This window comes from Oryx dammah, unplaced genomic scaffold (genome assembly GCF_014754425.2).
Source record: "Oryx dammah isolate SB20612 unplaced genomic scaffold, SCBI_Odam_1.1 HiC_scaffold_13, whole genome shotgun sequence".
Lineage (NCBI taxonomy): Eukaryota > Metazoa > Chordata > Mammalia > Artiodactyla > Bovidae > Oryx > Oryx dammah.
The window spans coordinates 56,732,940-56,756,732 of NW_024070197.1; the positions used below are offsets into that span (position 1 = coordinate 56,732,940).

The following is a 23,793-nucleotide window of genomic DNA, read 5'->3' on the forward strand; positions in this document are numbered from 1 at the left end:
AATGCCCACGGTCTCTGTGTGTGATGCTCTGTGTCTCTCTGTGACTCTCTGTGTCTCTCTGTCTCTCTCTCTGAATGCCCACGGTCTCTGTGTGTGATGCTCTGTGTCTCTCTGTCTCTCTCTGAATGCCCACGGTCTCTGTGTGTGATGCTCTGTGTCTCTGTGTCTCTCTGTGTCTCTCTGTCTCTCTTCTGAATGCCCACGGTCTCTGTGTGTGATGCTCTGTGTCTCTGTGTCTCACTCTGCCATCTCTCCAGCCTGCATCCCTGTCCACTTAGCTGCCTACCTCTGTGCTAGTCTCAGCTGTCTCTGTCTTCCCTTCTCACAACCTGCATTAGAGGGAGGTGCTCAGCCCCATCTCCTCTCCTTTCCAGTCTTCCCCTGGAAGGAGATGTGGTCCCAGGAGATTGTTCTCACTCGCCCTTGACTTCTGCTCCCTGGTCAGCCTGGCTTTGAGCCCCTCACCCCCAACTCCTGAATCCCCTCCACGCTCTGCTCTTGTGTCCTTTCCAGCTGCTGCCCATGGTTGACCCTTTGCAGGCCCTGGGGGCTCTGTGTGTGTGCAAGTCCCTGAAGGCGTGGCCTGTGGCTCCATGCTGGGTCCTGCCTGCCATATGGGGCCTGGTCTTGGAGTTGAGCTACCCCATGGTCCCCTGACCCTCAAGCCAGGCTCAGTAGAAGCTTTTGGGCTTTCTGGGACCAGCTCTCTTCCTGTTTCTAAGCCCCTTAGTGGAGACTCTGGCTTCCAGGCCCCATTCTGGGCTCAGACACTTACAGGGGTCCCTCCTCTATTTCCCCCGTGCTCAGCTTTAAATAGGTGCCATTCAAGCTTAACTCTCCTGCCTGGCTGATTCTGAAACTCAGAAACTTTGTGCACCTGTGGGTTATGCAACTTCCCTGGCTTCTTATTGAGTCTCTCCCTCACCCCCACGAAGCCCCTCCCCGTCCCGACCCCCACCGCAAGCCTGTCTCAGCGCCTTCAGCCCCAGGAGCTGAACCGCGCACGCCCGTGTGTACTTACTCATCAAGCAGTAGAAGGACCTCTATTGTCCCATTGCAGACCCGCTACAAAGCTGAGAAAGGCAGCTCGGAAGTTCTGGGCTAAGCTCCTGGCCCAAGGTCACACGTCTAGGAAGTGACGAGACGAGACGTGACGGTCCGAGACAGAGAGACAGGGGTAGATGCTGTGCTACTGGCTTTGAAGACGGAGGAAAGGGCAATGGGATGAGGACTGTAAGGGCCTCTAGAAGCTGGAAAAGGCGTGGGAATCGATTCTCCCCTGAAGGCTCCAGAAGCAATCAGCCCTGGGCACACCTGGATTTTAGCCCAGTAAAGCCCACACTGAACCACGACTATAAGAAGATAAATTTGTGATGTTTAAGCCACTATGTTTGTGGTCATTTGTTACAGCAGCCATAAGAATGAACACAGATTTTGGTCTCAACCTCTGCCCTGTGGCGCTCCCACCAGGCAAACAGGCTTGAGTTTGAAGCCAGTGGTTCCCACTTTCTGGTGTTCACACGTGAGCTAGGTCAATAAACATGCTTACTGAGTGTGGACCACATGCCAGGAGCTGGGCTGGAGTGGGGTCTCAACACAGGGACCCCACAGAGCCCAATGTCACCAAAGAGGAGGATAACAGTACAGCTCATAGGACTGGTAAAAAGACACAATGAAACCACTCATTCTTTCAAAAAATCCTTGTTTAGCATCTATTATGTGCCAGGCATTGTTTTCAGATAAGGCTCAAGGAAGGTACGTAAACAGGTGGAACTATAGTTGCCGCTTCTAGGGCCCCGACTTTATGTGTAAAGATTCATTTGATCCTCCTAACAGCTCTAAGCTAAGCTAAGCTAAGTCACTTCAGTCGTGTCCGACTCTGTGCGACCCCATAGACGGCAGCCCACCAGGCCTCCCCCGTCCCTGGGATTCTCCAGGCAAGAACACTGGAGTGGGTTGCCATTTCCTTCTCCATTTCTATGGGGTGTGATATTGACTACCCCATACAGGGGAGGCACAGAGAAGCCGAGTAGCCTGCAGAAGGCAGCACAGCCAGGGCAAGGCCAGGCCGGCCCAGACCCTGGGCAGTCTGGCTCCAGAGCCACGCTCATACCCACCACATTGTTTCTCAGCCCTGCTGAGCCAGCTCCCGCTGTGTCCAGCATCTCACAGTCCTGGCCCGAGGCCCCTCCACTTCCCATCAACGGGCACTGGCCCATCTGCGACCATGTGTCCTCCTTACCTTTGCCACAGGTGTCGGCCAGAGTCTGGCCTGCGAGGGCCTCAATGCCACCATGCACTGTGGCTCGGGGGAGGTCATCCAGATCCAGGACGCTTTCTACGGGCGCTGGACGCCCCATTACTGCATCCAGGATGCCAGGCACCCCTCAGACCTGGAGGAGGAATGCAGCTGGGTCAGCGTCAAGGATGAAGTGGCAGGTAGGACCCAAGGGCTCTGGCTGCAAGTGCAGGGCACTTCCCGGTGTCCTGTGCCCACCGAAGGGGTCTGGAAGCATTGCACTGCTTTCCCATCTGAACTCGGGCCTCTTTCATGTGGGGAAACTGGCCAGTCTGCCCACACCAAGTAGGGCAGTAAGGCGGCCATGGCTCACACCTCACCTGACATCAAAGCCACCTGATGAGTCCGGTGGGCATTTTGCTCCCCATCCCAACTGGGTGCAAACAATATTGCATTCTCTTCCGTATTTAAACTTCTAAAATTTCAAAATAATTCAAATGTACAGGCAAGACTAAAAAATACTTCAACAAACTCCTTGGACTCAATACCCAACTTTGTCAGATCTTAACATTATTCCATATTTGCTTAACATTCTCTCATTACCAAAATGAATAAAGTGTTAGATTACCCATCATTCCTCTTGATACATGTACTAGCATATTTGTTTCACCCATTATGTGACTATATCATAGTTTGTCTCTTCCTCTGTTGAGAGATGTGTGGATTGATCCTTGCTAAGAGAACAATCCTGAAACAATTGTTTTTCTTTGTCTAATCAAACCACCATTCTGGATGGTATCTCCCCTTCACATGGGAGGATCTCTCTGGGCCCTTGTTTTCCTAAACCAGATTAAATCTGCCCCTGGGCCAGGTTTGTCTGGTGACAAGGATTTTCCCTTGGGAAACAACTTGCTCCTCTCCCCACACGTCTGACCCACACTGCCCTTGCTCCTCTTAGAGCAGGCGTCAGGGAAGGAAATGCCGGCTTCAGCTAGTTGGTTCCCTCCGACTCCCTCGTTGGCCCCACACCCCTGAGACTGTGGCCCCCCCAAGGGGGAATGGCCTGGGCTGGACGGGCCAATGAGTGTGCCTCCCTCTCAGGTGGAACTCAGTGGGCTATTTCCTCAAACACTCAGATGCAAGCTCTCGAACCTTGTAGCCACAGCCAGGGGGCACACAGGATGAAGCCCTGCATCCTTCGGCGGAAGGTTGGAGGAGATCTGGGCAGAGCCCCAGGAGGTGTCTGTTTGTACCTAAGAGCCACCATCACTCCTTCACTCAATCAGTTTGCCAACAGACATTAACTGAGTACCGACATTATGCCATGCATGATGGTGGGCTCTGTAGATTCAGCGATGAGTAAAACACAACCTGTTCCTCAACAGAGGTCACAGTCTGATGGGGAGAAAGACACAAATGCAGGCTTACCCAGCACTGTGCTCAGTGCCACACAGAAGGGAGCAAAGCTGCTCCTTAGTCACCCACACAGAACTCACTTTGTGCCTGCTGTATGCGTCAGGTACTGTTCTGTGTGCAGGAGAAAGAGCAGTGGACAGGAGCAGAGCAAAACCAACGTGCCCTCGCTCTTGGAGACTGCACTCCAGTGCTATGGGAGCCCCTAGTAGGGAAAGAACGCACGCTGAGGGATTCCGCAAACTGGGCCCCGGCAGGACACCAGGCATCATGCTGGGTCTCCCAGCAGGTTACCCAAGCCATGGAAGCACTGAGAAGCCAAACGGGAGATGAGGATGCAACCCCCAGATCAGAGCGGCACAAAGCCACTACCATCCCAAAGGGCTGGAGGGGCAGCCACAGTGGGTGTCACACCAAAACCAGAAGTCAGGGCCGCCCAGCAGGCGCTGGAACCATGACGGAGGCTGCCCTGTGGGAGCAAGGACCCGGGGGGAGGTCCTTGCCAGAGGGAGCTGGGGCTGCAGAGGAGCTACCGTGAGAAGGGGTGAGAGGCATCCTGCCCACACCTCTTCCCATCCGGGGCAGGTAGAATTATGAACACCAAGGTTCCCGCCCCAGTTTCTGGAACTGTAGGTATGATGAGATGCTATACCCACTAATACACTAAATTACGTGGCAAAAGGGTCTCTGCGGAAGTAATTATGGTTGCTAATCCTAAAATAGGGAGATTATCCTGGATTACCCAAGGGGGCACAGTCTAATCGCATGAGCCCCTCAAAGCAGAGAACTTTCTCCAGCTAGAGGCATAAGACACATGTGGCAGATAGTTGGCCACAGAGAAGTTGGATAGATTCAAGCATGAAACAGATCTGATGGTAACTGCAGGCTCTGAGATACAGGAGGCCATGTGGAAGGACTGGAGAGAGGCCTCTAAGAGCTAAGGGCGGTCCCAGCTGACAGCCAGCAAATACATGGGACCTCAGTCCTACAGTCCCAAGGAACTGAGTTCAGCCATCAGGAAGAATGAGACTGGAGGCAGGTTCTTCCCCAGAAGCTCCAGGAAGGAAACACAGCCCTGCTGTGACACTGTGATTTCAGCCTGTCATACGCTGAGCAGAACCCAGGTGAGCCCACCCAGACCTCTGACCTCCAGAACTGTGAGGTAATAAATGTGCACTGCTTTATGCCACTGTTTCCGTCACTTGTTACAGCAGCCACTGGAAACTAATACATCGCCTTCAGTCTTCCATCAGCACCTGCTAGAGCACAGGGGAGTGTGGGAAATGTAGTTCCCGAATTTGAGACCAAGTGGGGTGAGGGTGGATATGCGGGCTGATGGTCAAAGGACTGGCCCACTTCCCAGGGGAGGTGAGATCTAACTGAGACCTGAAGATCTGATAGGAATCACGCAGGAAAAGGACAACAGGGTGAATGGGGAGGGGTGTTTAGAGAGAGGGAAGAGCCTGTGTTGGTCTTGGGGCTGAGAAAGAGCGTGGTAGGTGCTGGGAGCTGCAAAGTGCTCAGCACAGGTAGAGGTGGGGCGCTCGCACCCGAGGAACCCAGGCTGTAGCCCAGGATGTTGGGAAAGCACTGGAAGCTTTAGAGCAGGGGAGGAACACGGCCAGGTGTATTTTAAAGCCACCCACTGGCTGCTGTGAGTCCAGGCAAGGGAGGCTGATGCCCGAAACCCAAGTAAGAGAGGCTGGGGGCACAGACTAGGGCAGTGCAGATGGAGAGAAAGGGAGAGGTTTCAGAAACAGGAAGTACTGATGGGACTCATCAATGATGGGAGTCCAGGATGACCTTGGCATTGAGAAGAGAGGCTGGAGGAGGAGCAGCTGGTGGAAAGGGGAGAAGGGAGATCGTACTCATGTCCTGGGGCTGCCTTACCAAGTACCACAAACTGAGAGGCTTAAAACAACAGAAACACATTCTCTGGCAGTCTAGAGGCCACGTACGAAATCAAGATGAGAGCTGGACTTCTCTAGCTCTGAAACCTGCAGAGGAGAGCCCGTCCTCTCCTCAACTAGCATCCAGTATTTGTCAGCAACACTCCGCCATAAACCCTTGTAGATGTGTCTCTCTAATCTCTGTGTCCAGCTTCACGTGTCCTGTCTCTGTGTCCAAAGGACAGCAATCATACTGGACAAAGGGCTCACCCTAATGACCTCATCCTAACCTGATTATGTTTGCAAAGACTCTATTTCCAAGTAAGCTCGCATGCACAGGCACCAAAGGCTAGAACTTCAAGATACATTTTGGGGGACACACTTGAACTCTAATCAGTGATCAAAACCTCATTTCAGGATATGAGGAACCGGGGTACCCTGTGATATCCATGTGTAGATGCTGTGTAGATGACTGGACACACAGGATCGGAATTTAAGAGAAAGCTAGACAAGAGACATAAACTGGAGAGTCACTGCTGCTGCTGCTGCTGCTGCTGCTGCTGCTGCTGCTAAGTCGCTTCAGTCGTGTCCAACTCTGTGTGACCCCATAGATGGCAGCCCACCAGGCTCCCCCGTCCCTGGGATTCTCCAGGCAAGAACACTGGAGTGGGTTGCCATTTCCTTTTCCAATGCATGAAAGTGAAAAGTGAAAGTGAAGTCGCTCAGTTGCATCCAACTCGTCCATGGCTAATAACACCAGGTGAGGGTTATTATTCTAAAATCACTATGGATGGTGACTGCAGCCATGAAATCAGAAGACAATTGCTTTTCGGTAGGAAAATTATGACAAAACTAGACAGTGTGTTGAAAAGCAGAGACATTACTCTGCTGACAAAAATCCATATAGTCAAGGCTATGGTCAAGGCTATGGTCTTCCCAGTGGTCACATACGGTTGTGAGAGCTGGACCATAAAGAAGGCAGAGCACCAAAGAATTGATGCCTTTGAACTGTGGTGCTGGAGAAGACGCCTGAGAGTCCCTTGGACAGCAAAGAGAAATCAACCCTGAATACTCGTTGGAAGAACTGATGCTGAAGCTAAAGCTCTAATAATGGCCACCTGATGCGAACAGCTGAATCACTGGAAAAGTCCCTGATACTGGAAAAGGTTGAGGGCAGGAGGAGAAGAGGGCATCGGAGAGTGAGATGGTTGGATGGCATCACCAATGCAGTGAACATGAACTTGGGCAAACTCTGGGAGATGGTGAGGGACAGGCAGGCCTGGCATGCTGCAATCTATGGGGTTGCAAACAGTCGGACATGACTGGGCAATTGAAGAAGTCAAGAGGGAGGCATGAAACCATGACACAGGGGGAGGAATCAGGGCCAGGAGAGAATCAGGATGGGGTGGTGCTTGCCTGGCAAAGTAACTGGACAGGCAAAGAGCACTGAGAAATTCAAAATCTGGGACTTCCCTGGTGGTACAGTGGATAAGAGTCGGGCTACTAATAGAGGGGACACAGGTTTGATCCCTGGTCTGGGAAGACTGTACGTGCCAAGGAGCAACGAAGCCCCCAGGCTGCAGCTCCTGGGTCTGCATGCCACAGCTGCTGAGGCCCGTGTGCCTGGAGTCTGCTCTGCAGCAAGAGACGCTACCGCAATGGGAAGACCACACGCCACCTCAAAGAGTAGCCCCAGGTCGCTGCAACTAGAGAAAGCCCATGCAGAGCAATGAAGACCCAGCACAGCCAAGAACTATAAATAAAAGTAGAAAGAATGAAAATTTAATTTTAATTTTAGTCGATCAGTCGTGTCTGACTCTTTGCTACTCTTTGCTTTGATATTGCTATACTCTTTGAGTATAGAGTAAGAGTATAACCATGGTATAGCTCACCAAGATCCTCTGTCCATGGGATTTCCAAGAATACTGGACGGGGTTGCCATTCCCTTCTGCAGGGGATCTTCCCAACCCAGGGATTGAAGCCAGGGCTCCTGCATTGCAGGCAGTCTCCTGTGTTGCAGGCAGATTCTTTCCCTACTGAGCCACCTGGGAAGCCCCAATAAAGTTGTTAAAAAAAATAAATATGTATGCCAAAATCTGGAGCAAGCATGGGTTTCCAAGAGATGAAAGAGGAGAAGAAAGGCAAACCTACACGATGCTCTGGAGCCAAGGAGGGAACCAGGACCTGCCTGTCCCTTCTCCAGGCCTCTCTAGGCAGCTATGACATCTACATGGGTGGAGGGAGGGGGTTTGGCATGACCCCGCAGTTTCTGACCAGAGCTCTGACCAGACCACATCCCCTTCCCGTGGACACCTGGTGTCCTTGGCAAACTCAGAGTTCCTAATCTTGTCCCCTCTTTGCCAGTTCTCAGGGTGTGGAATTCTACCCTAGGCCATCTGACTAGATGGCAGTGGACCAGTGGTTCTCAAAGTGGGGTCCTTGGGCCAGCAGCCTCCACATCACCTGTTAGAAAAGCAAATTTTCAAGCTGCTGTCCAAATCTACTGAATCTAAATCGGGGTCCAGAATCTGTGTCTTCACAAGCCCTCCTGGGGATTCTGGTGTATTCCAACATTCTGGACCCTGAGCTATTGGAGAGAGAGAATCTGCTTTTCTCACACCAACACCAGGCTCAGTGCTGGGTCTTCAGTAGATACCAACTGCTGCTTGTTGGGGGCATGGTGGGTGAATGAACAAATGCAAGGTCGTTCATCTCTTGTCTGGTGTTATCCCTTGTCTCCTTCACACGGCTCCTGTTTCCTCTGGGATGTGGGTGCCTCCCAGGCCAGTGCCAGGGGCTGCAGGCCTGCCAGGTGGCAGCAGATGGGACCTACTTTGGAGACCTGTGCCCTGGCCGGGGCAGCTACCTGTGGGTGCAGTACCTGTGCCGGGAAGGTGAGTCCCCAGCTTGCCTGGGTGTGGGAATTCCCTTCTTATTTCCAAGCCATGTCTAGTCCCCCTTGGAGCAGAGACCTCCTCGCTCAAAACTGCTGTCCTCAAAACTCCCTGCCTGGCTTAGTCTGGGGGAAAACCATTTGAGGTTCAGTTGCAAAACAAGCCACCAAACCAGAAATTTACAATAACTATTTTAACCCCAAGACCTTTCAAATTAAATTTCATGGACTGAGCCAATAAACACAGCAGACAAAACCGAGATTACTTGATTAGAAGGATTCCTACATGCCACACCCACTCAACCACCTCCCTCCCCATAGGCTGCCATTTTAGAATGCACAGGGACTTTTCACAAATCTAAAAAACCATAAACGGAACCCAACGACCACAATTTGTGCAAGTTTTATGAATCAAGAAGGAAGACTCCCCCCATTCAATTCTATGATCCTATTTGCCATTAGAAACAACTGTTAACTATTTAGAATAAATTCTTCCCTCCTTTTAAAGTGTTTTCATAGACAGCCAAAGACATGAATGTACAGATGTGTATTTTCATTCAAATATAAATGAGTTAAACATATTAGTCTGCAACTCAATGTTTTTCACTTAATAATATATCCTGGACCTCTCTCCAAGTCACTACTTTATCCTTTTAATGACTGCACAGTATCCCATCATAAGCGAAAGTGAAGTCACTAGTCGTGTTCAACTCTTTGTGACCCCATGGACTGTAGCCCACTAGGTTCCTCCGAACATGGGATTTTCCAGGCAAGAGTACTGGAGTGGGTTGCCATTGTCTTCTCCCATCATAAGATTAAGTCAAAATTTATTTAACCTGTTCCCCTCTTGATGGACACTTAGACTGCATCTGAGTTTTCCTTCTTACAGATCACTCTGCAGTGATCTCTTGTGCATGTATCTTGGCATGTACCTGGGATTACTTTTAGAGGAGAGATCTCTAGTAGCACAAATGCTGGGTCATAGGGTACGTGAATTTTAAATGTTAGTAGATATTGCCACATTAACTTCCAAAATGGCTGTATCGAGTTCATTCTTACTAACAGTGCCAATTCCTCTTGGGTTGGGACACCACATTATGCCCTTGTCCAATCAATTAATCGGTGAGAATAGCAAATTCTACTGAGGCTGTGAGTAATGGAGCAAGGAGCTCTGCAGGGGAAAGATGAGTCAGGGAAGGTTGGGGTTCCCAGGGGCCATCCAGGAGTGGAACCCACAGAGACAGGAGGAAGAAGCCTGCATAGAAGAGAGGGTACAGGACATGGGGTGGCATTAGTTTATGGAACACGCATGGGTGGAATAAGAGTTAGTGGCGTGTCTTGTTTTGTTTGCTGGGAAGAGAGGCCACGTGGTTTGGCAGCAGTTTCCATTTGGTGATTTTGCTCCTGGACAAAGGGTGCCCTTGGAGATCTGCCAGTCACAGCCTCACTATCATCAGACAGACACCAGCTGAGGGCAGGGGGTGAGCTGGGTCTGGCTGCCACATGGACCAGATTTTCTGTCTCGACTTTGATTTCAAATATCCTGTCCCTTGTGAATCAGTGTGTCCTGATCACACCAGTTTCTGAGTTCTGAAGGGAGGGACTTCAGCCAGCAGTCCCCTTTCCCTCCACCCCCGGCCTTTGTGCCCAGAATGGCCTGCTGCATCCCGAATTTCCTCGGATGGTTGTGAGTCAGAACCAATCAGGACCGCAGTGGCTTTCTGACCAGCTCAGGAAAGTCCTTTTCATTTGCATCTGCTTTTTATTTCTTTTCCCTTCTCATTTGTGTCAGAAACCAAAAGATGGTATTGCACGAATTAGCCCAGGGCTGCATGAACCTCAGAAGTTCTACCCTTCACCCCATCCTCTAGGCTAACTTATGAAGCTTAAGGTTTTGTAAAATTTAAGGTACACTAAATGGCTAACAATGATTCACCAGCCACCCTAACAAAGGAGATTTTCCTAAAGATGCTTTGCCTTTTGTCTTTTTAAACATTATAAAGTACATTTAGACAATCAATGGATCCTGGTTAAATAAATTAGGGTACCTTGTGCAGCTATTAAAGGGTATAAGAGCTCTCTGACTGAATTCATACAGAACAATCTCCAAGATATATTAAGTGAAAAAAAATGGAAGGTGCCAAATAGTGAACAGAGCACCATCTGTATAAATAAAAAAGTATGTACATGCTTGTGCATGTGTAGGTATCTGTAAAAGGCGACCCAGTAGACTGGTTAACAGTGATTGCTTCTGGGGACCAGAACTGGGGGTCTGAGGGGTAGCAGTAGGGAAGGGCTTTCTTTTCACTGTAGACCTCTGAACATTTTAAGTTCTATATCTTGGCTGAAAAACAAAATTAAAAAGAACTTTATAAAGTAGAATAAACATGCAGAAGCTGTAAAAGCTCCACTAAGGACAGGTAGACAGAAGACAGTAAGTTTTAAACAGAAACATGCAATTTTGCTTTATAACAGCAAGTGGTATTTGTGTTTTGATCTGCAGGCCTGCAGTTGATGGTGTCCAATGAGAGTTTCATCTTTGACAATGTCACCATCTCCCTTACATGGCTCCTCTCTCCCTACATCGGAAATCTGTCCTGTATAATTAATATGGGAGATGGCCACATTTTCGATCCCTACTACCCACCCAGGTAAGAGGTATCTCTGAGCCTTGATTCAGAATGTATCAGTCAGTTTGCTGTATAACAAAACATCCTAACACTTAGTGACTTACAATAATAGTGATTATCTTTGGATTAGCTAGGTGGCTTTTCTTGTGTGGACTAGCTCAGGTGGATGGCCTAGGAAGGCCTCATTCCTGTGTCTGGCAGTAAGTTGGATGTTGGCTAGTGGCGTGTGTCATTCAGGTGTATGGTGGCAGAAGTCTCCAGTAATGAGTGAAAGCAAAGCGCAACATGCAAGCATTTTTGAATCACTACCTATGTCACATTTTCTAATTTCCTCATTGGCCAAAGCAAGTTCCCAGGCCAGAGAAATAGTCTCCACCTCGACAGATGGCGTGGCAGAACCACAGTACAAGGCGGCATACATATGGAAATGGGAAGAACGGTGTTCACAGGTTTTCTTAGTGAAGGTCACTCCAGCAGTCATGCAGAGCCGGGTCCTTTTGGCTTCGCTCAGTAGAATCTTCCCTGAGTCACTGTCCAAGGAGTCAGTAATGGGGTGAAGAAGATTCTCACCTGGGGGTGGGAATGTTTTTTATTGATAAGGATAATAAAAATAATAGTAGCATTATTAATAATAGTGCAGCTAAGCAGCTTTCATACATGATTTCACTTAATCCTCACAACAACCTCATGAGCTAAAGTTATGCTGTCCAGTATAATAGCCACTCACCATATGAGCTACTGGGCCCTTGGAATAAGGCAGCTCTCAATTAAGATGTGCTGTAAATGTAAATACACACGGAATATTGAAGATGTACCTCCCTCCCCACCAAAGAGTGTAAAATATCTCACTAAATGATGTTTTGATATTGATTATACATAGAAATGGGCTATCCCCAGGTGGCGCCAGTGGTAAAGAACCCACCCACCAATGCAGGAGACATGAGACGTAGGTTAAATCCCTGGGTCAGGAAGATGCCCTGGAGGCAGGCACAGCAATCCACTTCAGAGTGTTTGCCCAGAGAATCTCCTGGACAGAGGAGCTTCTTGGGCTACAGTCCACACGGTCTCAAAGAGTTGGACACAACTAAAGCGACTTAGCATGCATCCACACATACATATAAATGATAGTGTTATGGATCTATGAGGTTCAATTCAGTTTAGTCGCTCAGTCATGTCCAGGTCTTTGCAACCCCATGGACTGCAGCACACCAGGCCTCCCTGTCCATCACCATCTCCCACAGCTTGCTCAAACACATGTCCATTGAGTTGGTGATGCCATCCAATCATTTCATCCTCTGTCGTCCCCTTATCCTCCCACCTTCAGTCTTTCCCAGCATCAGGTTCTTTACCAATGAGTCAGTGCTTCGAATCAGGTGGCCAAAGTATTGGAGCTTCAGCTTCAGCATCAGTCCTTGCAATGAATATTGAGGACTGATTTCCTTTAGGGTAGACTGGTTTGATCTCCTAGCAGTCCAAGGGACTTTCAAGAGTCTTCTCCAACATCACAGTTCAAAAGCATCAGGTTAAAGAAATAAATTATTAAAATTAATTTCACCTGTTCCTTCTCACTTTTTTCAGTGTGACCATTAGAAAGTTCATAATGACACATGTGGCTCACAGTTTCTGTAGGACAGTGCTGAGCTAGATAACAATTATCTTGTTTTACAGACAAAGCTGTTGAGGCTTAGAGGGTTCAATAGCATTGACCAAGCCATGCAGCTAGTGAGTGGCAGCACAGCCGGATAAGTCAGGACTGCCTGGGAATCAAAGTCCTGGCTCTTAGACCCCAGTGGAGAACACGGCTGGCAGCATCAGGGCCCAAGGGCATTGGGTGCTGTCTCCTCTAGGGAACAGTACCTCCCCAACCTGAAGGCAGCTGCACACAATTCATAACGTTTCAGAGTCCTACCTGGGCCTTGGTGAGCTTCCATTCTGCTTTGCTGGGTGCCCCAGCCAGAGGGCTGCCCCATCAGTTCCAGGTCTTCCTTGGGTTCTGGCTCATTTCAGGGGCCCCAGTTCAACAAGGATCCTCAGGGAAATCATGGAGGCCCATAAGCCCCTCACCTAACCCTGAAACATCTCTGGTTCTACCTCGTGAGGCTAGGTCTCTGAATCCAGCCCCGCAGGTGCCTGGCCTTCCTGGAAGGCCTGGATGGGCTGGGACAAATGAAGGGCAAGCCCTGCCCACAGCCCAGATCTGGTCCAGTGAGTGTGCTGGGTCTCAAGCTCAGAAATCCTCTGGGGTCTCAGGCATCGTGCTGTGCCGCCAAATAAACTGTGTCCAGAGGCTGGGGTTCTTATCCCAGATACAATTTGAGACCCAGAGATAATACCTGGGTTTCCATTTCCTACCCTATCACATTTATATTGATGGCGATCTTAATACATTTATTGACCAGGGAATTTTTGTGAAAATTAATACCTGTGCTGTTAATATGTTTCTGGTCAATAATGTGTTAACAGTTTTACAGAATAAATAGATGCTTTGCAGGGAAAAAAAAGGTTTAAGTAATAGAAACACCCAAGGCATTATTATGTGGGTTTTTTCCCATTTGCTAGTATTTCATTAATAAAACAAAAAATGCTGTTACACAATCTTTCACCCCCAAAATTTCATACAAATTGTATTTGGCATAAGTTAAAATTGACTGACTGTAGCCCTGCTAAGCTCTTTAGTTACACAAGGACATCTTAGTAACATACAAGTATAGTTAAAAACTGGAGCAAGTGGGACAAAATGCAAATATTTGTCCATTTTGGATGGTGAATTCAAGGGTGTTTATCATATTACTCTCTGGAATTCTCTGATTAATTTTTTTCATAATCTAAGAGAAACAGCAATAAGCAATGCTTTACATTTGCAATCCTTCAGGGCATTCCTGTAAGTAAAAGCTACTGGTATTTTTTTCTTCGAAAGAAATAGATGGTGACACCCTTCACCATCACCCCACCCAAACAATCCAATTTTGTCTACTTTAAAGATTTGTTAGACCTTGAAACTACCCACTCACCTTCTTCTATGATTCTTTTTAACATCAGGAGATGTATTTCTGATGCTCTCTTATCTGCACTAGCAGCCTCAGCACTCAATTTACAATGTGAAAATAGCATGAATTTTAAGTGTACAGAAGTCACATACTCGGCATGAATGGCACTATGCTCTTTTAAAATGTGTTTGTACAGACTCCTACTTTTGCTTAACTCATTAGAGTATGAGGTGGGCTTTTCAAACCAGACTGTTCATCTCCGTGTCAGATAAGTCACCTGAGTTAATGGGATAGGAGGACTCTCCCAGTGGCTCAACAGGAAAGAATTCACCTGCCAACGCAGGAAACAATGGTTCTATCCTTGGGTCAGGAAGATCCTCCGGAAAAGGAAATGGCAACCCACTCCAGGATTCCTGCCAGGGAAACCCCATGGACAGAGGAGCCTGGCAGGCTATAGTCCATGGGACTGAAAAGAGTCAGACCCGACTTAGCGACTAAACAACAATGGGATAGGATCAGACCTCAAACTGAAACAACAGTTAAGTCAAAGAATTTCTCCTTTAAATGCTTGCCTTGCACCTCCATGTCTTGTGTTCATTTGCATGGCAAGCTGTTTTGTTTCTTTGTTTGCCATGGGCAACTTTCTACATTTCTGAAATTATATTACGTGCCTTAAGGGACAATTAGCATAAAGTGAAATTTGTCCTAGTGCTATATAACTCAGTGCCACCTACTGGCAGATCACGGTGTTGCCGTTATTCTTGTGTCTCTTTCAAGTCACCTCTGGACACCTCTGAGTCTGGAGGGTGACCTTCCCTTCCCATTAAGCTGTACCCCATTCATGTCAAAGCAATGTATACAAATCAGTAAGTGAGGGAGTCTTGAACTAATTTTTAAACTTTTCATTGAGGCACAAGGTGTGTACAGAAAAGCACACAAAAAGATACAGCTCAATTAATTTTTACACAGTAAACTCAGGCATATAACCAGCATCCAGATCAAGAAACAAAACATGACTCTCCCCCCAGAAATCCTCCAGGGCCCCCCAAGGATAATTTCTAACATCACTGAATACTGTGACCTGTGTTTGAAGATTATATAAATATAACCATAAAGTATATTTTCTTTTGTGTCTTACTTCTGCTCAATAAGCATGCTTCTGAGATTGATCCATGTTGTTGTGCATAACTGTGGTTTCTTTTTTCTCATTGCCATATACACTCTGTTGTATGAATATTCCTCTATTTATTCATTCATTCTAGCATTGACATGTATAGGGGTGGTTTCGGATTTGGACTATTATTAATACAACTTGTACAGCTGTGAACATTCTAGTAAATGACTTTTCAAGCACATATGTACACATTTCTGTTGGGCTTATACCCAGGAGTGGAATTGCTGGGTCATAGGATTATTAAATTTAAGTTCTTGTCTCCATTGCTTTGTACTCCGAGCATAGCTTCTCTTTGTTGGCAGCAGTTACTAAACCATTTTGTGCTCTTCTCCCTTGGGTAAGATCACTGAGAGAGAAATCAGGAAAAAAAAAATCCATTTCCCTGCTTTTTAGTCCTGGGCAATTTCAGTTGGCATCAGAGTTTAGAGAATGAAATAAATTGCTTCTTCCAGATGGATTGCTAAAAAACGGGCTAGATTCAAAGCTATCCTTCACATTTCTATAAAGAGTTAGAGCTAGTTTATTCTGAAATCTACATTGTTTGATATTAATAATGGACATTCCAGCATTCTTTTGATTAGTGTTTACTGTTACATCTTTCTTTATCCTTTTACTTTTAACCGAGCCATGTTGTCATATTTAAAGTGGGCATCTAGTAGACAGCATATGGTTGAGTCTTGGTTTCTATTAAATTCCATCTGGCATAATAATTGTTATGTTTAGACATTTTACAATTGATATAATTATTGATATAGTTAGATTTAGTTATTTTGTTATTTGTGTTCTATTTTACCCTCTGTTTACTTCCTCCTTGTTTCTCCCCTTTCTTGCCCTCTTTTGGATTATTTGAATATTTTCAGTATTCTATTTTTGCTTATTTATTGACTTTTTTGGTAACACTTATTTGGATAACGTTTTAAGTAGTTTCTTTGGGGATTATAATATATATATTTAAACTTTCACTTTATTAACTCTCAGTGGTAAAATATTCACTTAGAGTTAATATTTTACCACTTCAGGTAAAATGTTAAGCCCTTATTAGCATATGGTTTCCTTTGCCTTTCATCTTTTATGTTATAATTGTCAACTGTAGGGCACTTATATACACTGAAAAGCCCTTTCAACAGTTATGCATATATCAAAGAACTTAAGAGGAAAAAAACAGTCTACATTTACCAAGATGTTTACCTTTTCTTGTGCTCTCCCTTCACTCCTGAAGTTCCAAGTCTCCCTCTGATATCATTTCCCTTCAGCTGGAAAAACTTCCTTTAGCATTTTCTTTAAAGTAGATTTTATAGCAACAAAGGCTCTTAGAGAATTTCTTTATTCCTGATAATGTGTTTATTTTGCTTTAATTCCTGGAAGATACTTTTGTCAGCTATAGAATTATGTGTTGACAGTTCTTTTGACACTTTGAAGATGTCATTCACTATCTCTGACCTCCACAGTTTCCAAAGAAATCTACAGTCATTCAAATCACTGTTTCCTCTATGTGGGAGGTAACTCACTTCAGTTGTGTCCAACTCTTGTGACCTATGGACTGCAGCCCTCCAGGCTCCTCTGTCCATGGGATTCTCCAGGCAAGAACGCTGGAGTGGGCTGCCATGCCCTTCTCCAGGGTAGCTTCCTAACCCAGGGATCCAGCCCATGCTTCTTACATCTCCTGCTTTGGCAGGCAGGCTCTTTCCCACTAGTGCCACCTAGGAAGCCCCTCACTATATGGAGTGTATCATTTTTTTCAGGCCAATTTCCAGCTATTCAGCAATTGTGTGGGCATGCTTCAAGTTTTTTTGCTTGTTTGTTTTTTGTTTACATTTGGTTTCACAGAACTTCTTGAATCTTTGAATTTATGTGTTTTGCCAAATATGGAAAAATTTCAGCCATTATTTCTTCAAATATATTTTTCTACAGCAACTGCTCTGGTGCTAAAATAACACAAATGTTTTACTTTTAGATATTGTTACACAGATTGCTGACATTCTACTCATTTTAAAAATTTTAATATTTTTTTCTCTGTGTTCTTTAGGTTGGATAATTCCTCTTGCTCTATCTTTAAGTTAGGTGACTTTTCCCTCTTCCATCTCTATTCTGCTATTAAATCCATCCAATGAATCTTTTGTTTCATACATTGTGTTTTTCATTTCTAAAATTTCCATTTGGCTTTTAAATGGTTTATGTTTTTCTGCTAAGAATGTCTATTTTTCCATTCATTTCAAGAGGATTTCCTTTTATTTCATGGAGCATGGTTATAATCCCTGGGTTTAAAGTCTTTGGTAATTTCAATATCTGAGTCATCTCAGAGCTGACATATATCGATGCTATTTTCCCTGAAATTTGGTCACATTTGCCTTGTTCTTTGTGTATCAGGCAATTTTGAATTGTATTCTGGACATTTTGGGTAGTAGGTTCCAAGACTCTGGGTTCTTTTTAAAATGCTCTGGAAAATGTTAATATTTTATTTGTTTGTTTTGTTTTAGCAGACAACCAACCCAATTAGATTCAGAGCACACATTCTGACTTGCCTTCTATGAGCAGAGATTCCCACACTAGTTCAGTTTCCAAAGCTGTCAAGTTCCGTTCCACTCATGTGCCGTTTGGGGTGCTGGTTTCCGTGGCAGTTTAGTCCTTTACTAAAGGCTTTTACTGTGTCTCTTTGGGTCTGTTCTGCACATGCAGTTTATGGGTGAACTCGTGATTCATGCTAGGTCACACAGAATTAGGGAATTCTCTTCTCTCCTTTTCAGGACTTTCCCTACAATCTCCAGCTTCCACAGTCTCCTTTCCATGGTTCCTCTGGATAGAAAGATCAGCTTTTTCTTAGGTATTTCTGCATCATCCCACACAGTCAGTGCAGCTCCAAGAGAGAGGACAGCTTGGGATGGGGACAAGAGAGAAGAAAAGAGAAACAACATGGAACAAAAAATGGGTATTTCCTCTGTACGCTCAGACTCACTAGGCCGCTTTCTCTGGTCCCCCGGCTAACAGAAGGGATTCCTATCCGGGTCTTTGTTTTCTTTACTCACTGTGCAGTACCATGACTCAGGCTACCACGGGGACAAAGGAAACAGGGAACTCCCATCTTTATGGATGATTCTTACAGTTTTGACTTTTGTCCTCAGCCTGCCTGCTGGTGTTTCCTTCTCAGGGTCCTCGCATAGTTTCTTTTTGTGTTCTCCCAGTATGTTAGTTGTGATTAATGGGAGAAACAGGCTATCGTGGCCTAAGTCCAGGTCGCTGTTCTCCAGGCTTTTTCACAACTGTGTGCTTTTGTAAACTACTTCTCAAGCACTTGCTATGTGCTCGGTGCTGCGCCAGGTGCCAGGTATAAAGGGGGAACTAGACAGGCACTACCTGCACTGACAGCCCCGCGGAGAAGAACGACGGTGAATAAGCAAGGGTCACCTAGGAGAAGCAGAGAAGCTGCAGTGTCTATAAAGGGAATCTAGGAAAACTTCCCAGAGGAGGCAACGTTTAAAATGAGAACTGAAGGAAGACCAAGAGTATGAGCAGAGAGAAGGGCAAGAGTTTTCCCTGCAAAGAATAGCAGGCTTACTGGCATTTGGGTGGGGATGAGGTGACAAGTCCTATGAACTGCAAAGAGGTCTGAGCTACTAGGATAGTCAGAGAAGGGGAGTGTGGCAGGGGGTGAGGAGAGGGACAGGAAGGGAGGTGATGGGGATCTTTGCGGGCCATTTTAGAGATTTAAATTAGTCCCCTTGGGAAAATGAGAAGCAAAACAGCCACAATTTTGATATGTTTGGACTCTGAGCCCATTTTACAGATGGGAAAAGAAAGCTCAGAGAGGTAGACTGGGCACAGTATTTTACAGACTAAGTAAGAAGGCCCAAAGAGGGGGTTTGCATGAACTACAGAGGCAGTAAATGGCAGAAAACAGACTTCCAACCCAATATTTGGCTCCCTGGTTAGTCAGAGCTATTTCTTCCACTTCTCACTTGCTTTGGGAGTCCTAATGTAACCTCCGTGAACACTGAGACCCTGGCTTGGTCATGTAGCATCTTTTTCTTCATTCTTTTTATCTTTGCAGAGCAGGGAAGATGTGCCGTGGGTGAGTACATGTGTGCACATGTGTGTGAATGCATGTGTTTGTGTGAGCCCAACACTGGTAACATTTCTGGCTGTTGCTGGCAGTCTGTCCAGCAGGGTGACCCACCAATTCAGAGCCGCTGGGGATTTCACCGTGTTTGCTGAGTGTTCAACCAGCGAGTGGCATGTGATGGCTCAGAAGCAAGTGATGATTCAAGACAACATGGAGAGGCTCCGTGTGACTGGGTGCTCTGGCCTGACCACGTCAGGAGCCAGCCCTCTCTGCCGGGCAGTCTTTGGAGACCCTCTGTGGATTCAGGTGGAGCTTGATGGAGGTGAGTCTGCAGAAATAGTCAAGATCAAAGCAACCTTGATTTTGCCCCAAATCTATCCATCCAGCTCCCAGGCTTCAATAAATACTAACAGCAATGATTTATGGAGTCAATTTTTTTTCATTTATCCAGCACCTAGTGTATACCACAACCTGGTCTAAGTGCTTTATATACACTAGCCCACCCAGGATATTTTACACAGGAAGAAATGGAAGGAATGTTTAGAAATTTGGCCTAAGTCACAAGACTAGTGAGAGCAATTAGCCTCCTAAAGATCCTTGGCATGCCCCTGTCCCATTGCAAGAAGTGGACTTCCAAGCCACCCACTGTTGGGGGGATGAGAACAGGAGTGGGAGGGCTGCCAGCTGGGCCTGAGCGCATCTCAGCGCTGCCAGCATTGACCAGCTTGGCACAATCATGCTGCCCCCAGTTCAAGCTAATATTCAGTTGCACACACTGGTACAGCCACAGCAGCTGTTTTGGCTGGTGTACATCTGGTTGCTCAGTCTCCCTCTGACTGGTCACAGAGGCCATTCTGCTTGGTTATCATGTCCATTCTGATTGGTCATGGTATCCATTCTGATTGGCCACGGCATTTATTCCAATTGGTCACAGCAATATTTCTCATTGGTCACAATGTCCATTCTAATTGGTCACAGCATCCATTTCGATTGGTCACACTGTCCATTCTGATTTATCAGGACATCGTTCTACTTAGTTAGTGCCCATGCAATGGCAGTTGCTAAATATTTTGCCTATCACCCCTTCTGTCCATAGAGAATCCTTCCAACCAAGACCTGACCTCATCCGAAGCAGCATCTTTCCTCAAGGCACAGGTCCAGTCTGAGATCTGGACAGAGGCCACTGAGCGGCACAGAGCTATGGAGAGGACAGGTCTCAGCCCAGCCTAACACCCCCTGGAGCCTCACTCAGAGCAGTAACTTCATGGAGCTATAACTGGACTTTAAACACAGTGCTTGTGGCTCCTCTCTGTTCTGGTGTTCTGCAACCTAGGTGCACCTAGAAAAGCTTAAGATAATCATTTTTCATTCTACAAATACAACTGAGTGACTACTCTTTGCCAGATATGGGGAAGGCAGCAATAAACATGAAAGTCAAGGTTTGTGTTCCCAGAGGGCTATCATCACCATCATCACCCTCATTAACATCACCATCACTCAAACAAGAAACACACTAGCTTGGTTTCTATTGGAAAGAATATTAATTTGGGGGCTTAAATCATATTTTAAGAGTCAACCACAATATTTAGCATCCAGGTAGCACAACCACCCCCAAGCTGTAAGGGAGCCCTATCTTAATGTGAATGGGCTGAGTTCTCCCACTGGGCAGCGTTTCAGATGGCCAGTCATGGAGAAGGAAATAATTAAGACTATGCAGGTGAGCAGTGAGGACCCTGAAAGAAAAATCACTTGTGAACCCAATACTCGAGAGATCAGTGTTAATTATCTGAGGGAGGATATACCCTTATATACGTCTTTATATCCACATCTGTGTGTATATGTGGACTCTGACTTCACAGCTGGAGTCTGAACTATCTCAGTATAATCTACTGCATGTAGTTACTGACATCCTTAAATGTTTCTTACTCCACCTAGGAACAGGGGTGACTTACACTGTGCTGCTAGGTAACACAACCCTGGCTGAGTTCACCACGGAGAGGGGCCCGCTCCCCTACAATCTGACCCTGGACAGAGGAGTCCAGCACCGAGTGGGCCCAGGGATGCACCACCTGGAGATCCGAGCCACCAGCGACACCACCAACTCTGCCCCTACCAGGAACATCACCGTCCACTTCGTGGAGACTCTGTCGGGGCTGCAGGCCTCCTGGGCTTCTGACCACTTGGAGCTTGGACAGGACCTACCAGTCAATGTCTCAGTGGCTCACGGCATCCCGGAGAGTTTGACCTTTGAGGTGGCAGGACTCAATACAACCTTCTCCTACGAGAAAGAGAACCTCAGAGGGTCATCTGGGACCTACCATGTGGCGGTTCCTCTTGAAGGTATTTGGGGTGTGTGGCTCCCCTTCCAAATCTCCCTCATCTTCCCTTCCCGTGTCTAGGGTCCTCTTAGCCAGTTTCTCCATGTGTCCAAGACACAAACATGGCTCACAGCATCCCGCTGAGGTCACAAAATAAGGAAGAGGCAGAGGCCATCTTCAGTCATGGAGCTTATAGTTATAGGGATTCTCAGCTCTGGCACTTCTGGCAGTCTGTCGTTCAGTCACTTGATCATGTCCGACTCTTTGTGACCCCATGGACTGCAGCACACCAGGCTTCCCTGTCCTCCACTGTCTGGAGTTTACTCAAACTTACGTCCATTGAGTCAGTGATGCATCCAACCAGTTTATTCTCTGCCGCCCCCTTCTCCTGCCCTCAACCTTTCCCAGGAGCCAGGGAGCTGCCCTCCTGACATTGGGGCCAGATAATTCTTTGTTGTGGAGACAGTCCTGTGCATCACAGGATGTTTAGCAGCATCCCTGGCCTTGACCCACTCGATGCCAGCAGCACCAAGTCATGACGACTACAAACGTCTCCAGTTACTGCCAGCTGCGCCCTGGAGAGCAGAATCGCCCCCATGGAGAGTCACTGGAAGTGAGCAGGCGCACCTGGATCTCTTCCATCATTTCTAGAGGAGAATGCGTTTCGGGAAATGGCAGTCCACGCCCTGTGGGGAGAGAGACTCTTAAAAAATGACAGGGTGGGAAACAGAGGGACAAGAAGGAAGTGCTGGGACGCTGGCGGGAATAGACGATAGGGCAGCAGACTGGCTGGCACCAGCCAGGGCAGGAGGCCACAGCTGACGTGCAATTAATCTGGAAAGAACAGAGCTCTCTGAGGCCAGTGTGGTGAGGTCAGCAGGCAGGAATGTGAGGAAGGCCGCAGAGCCTCCAGCCCACCCAGGTCCCCTGCCCTGGGCCCCAGACGTGTGTGAGAAGGTGGGGTAATGAGGTGCAGGTGTGGGCCACCATGCCCTCAGCAAGGGAGTTGGTTTAAAAACAAAGAGAGAGAGAGACAGCAGAAGCAACGATAGAGTCAAGAAGAGAAACACTGCAATTTTGCCAGGTACCGAAGGGTACAGATTGGACCAGGAAGAATCTGGAAATGAAATGGAATGACAATGGAAAATATAATACAGAGACTATAGATCAAATGCAAATTAATTTTTTGTCCCCTTTAAAGTTACTCAGTGGGGGATGAGAGATTAAAATCTCCGTACACCCTCTGACTTTTGGACTCACTCTCAGATGATAAGCAGTCTTCTCTTCCCACAAGAAGAACAAACTGGATTCCTCCGGGATGAAGCAGGTGAGGGAAGGGAAAGGGCACCAGGTAGGAACAGAAGGCCTTCATGTGACAGCACCGGCCCTACTCTCGGGGCCCTGCAGGTGTTTGCAGCTGCCTCTCGGAGGAGCTTCCACGGGCTCCTGGGATGGGGGTAATGCCTCTCCTTCGGGGCCACATCGCCTCAGCTGGTGCTTCTCCCATCACCAAGAAGGTCCCTCTCTCTGTTCTCCTCATTCTCTCTACCATCTCCAGTGCCTCCTCTCCCGAGGGCAAACATCTGGTCCATAGCAAATTCTCACCCAGTCCTTGGCTGCTACCGGCCAACTGTTGTCATTTCCCAAATGTAGAAATGCCACCTTTCCTGTCTTCCCTTCCCCCTCTCTCCACCTGTCATAGATCATTCCTTTAAGGCCATGAGTAAGGAATTGCCCATGGGAGTCTCAGTTGGCGCTAGCGCTAAAGAATCTGCCTGCCAATGCAGGAGACATAAGAGACACAGGTTCAATCCCTGGGTCAGGAAGATCCCCTGGAGGAGGAACTGGCAACCCACTCCAGTATTCCTGCCTGGGAAATTCCATGGGCAGAGAGGAGCCTGGTGGGCTATAGTCCACGAGGTCGCAGAGTCAGATGTGACTGAGTGACCGAGCACACCACATGTGAGTCCTCAGCCCCAAAGAATACAAACCCAGCTGTGCAAGGGCCCTCTCTGGAGACCTTCTCTCCAGGCTTGAGAAGAGAAGAAGGCAGCACCCACGTCCACTTCCCCAGGAGAGAGGCAAGATGGAGATACACATGTACCAGCAGCTCTGTCCAAATCCTCTCACTAACCTTTCTCCCCGCTCTCCACTCTCTTGACCCTTTAAAACCATGGCAAGGCCCCCTTCTGC

The 23,793-nt window shown here is 47.2% G+C and overlaps 1 protein-coding gene and 2 long non-coding RNA genes across 3 annotated transcripts in view; 1 reads left to right on the forward strand and 2 right to left on the reverse strand.

The window, feature by feature from the left end:
- The window catches only part of PKD1L2 (polycystin 1 like 2), a 101,468-nt gene that overhangs the window by 3,532 nt on the left and 74,143 nt on the right, over positions 1-23,793 (forward strand). The window contains exons 3-7 of the mRNA XM_040253566.1: positions 2,254-2,439; positions 8,325-8,435; positions 10,938-11,085; positions 19,375-19,604; positions 21,218-21,622. Of these exons, the coding sequence (XP_040109500.1) occupies positions 2,254-2,439; positions 8,325-8,435; positions 10,938-11,085; positions 19,375-19,604; positions 21,218-21,622 (1,080 nt within the window). The remainder of the gene's footprint in view (positions 1-2,253; positions 2,440-8,324; positions 8,436-10,937; positions 11,086-19,374; positions 19,605-21,217; positions 21,623-23,793) is intronic.
- LOC120872895 lies at positions 14,942-16,785 on the reverse strand. Its single transcript, XR_005723371.1, has 2 exons — positions 16,414-16,785; positions 14,942-15,557 (listed from the first exon to the last, which is right to left on the reverse strand). It is a non-coding gene; the product is annotated as an uncharacterized LOC120872895 (long non-coding RNA).
- LOC120872894 lies at positions 17,973-21,887 on the reverse strand. The gene is made up of 2 exons (XR_005723370.1): positions 21,601-21,887; positions 17,973-18,097 (listed from the first exon to the last, which is right to left on the reverse strand). It is a non-coding gene; the product is annotated as an uncharacterized LOC120872894 (long non-coding RNA).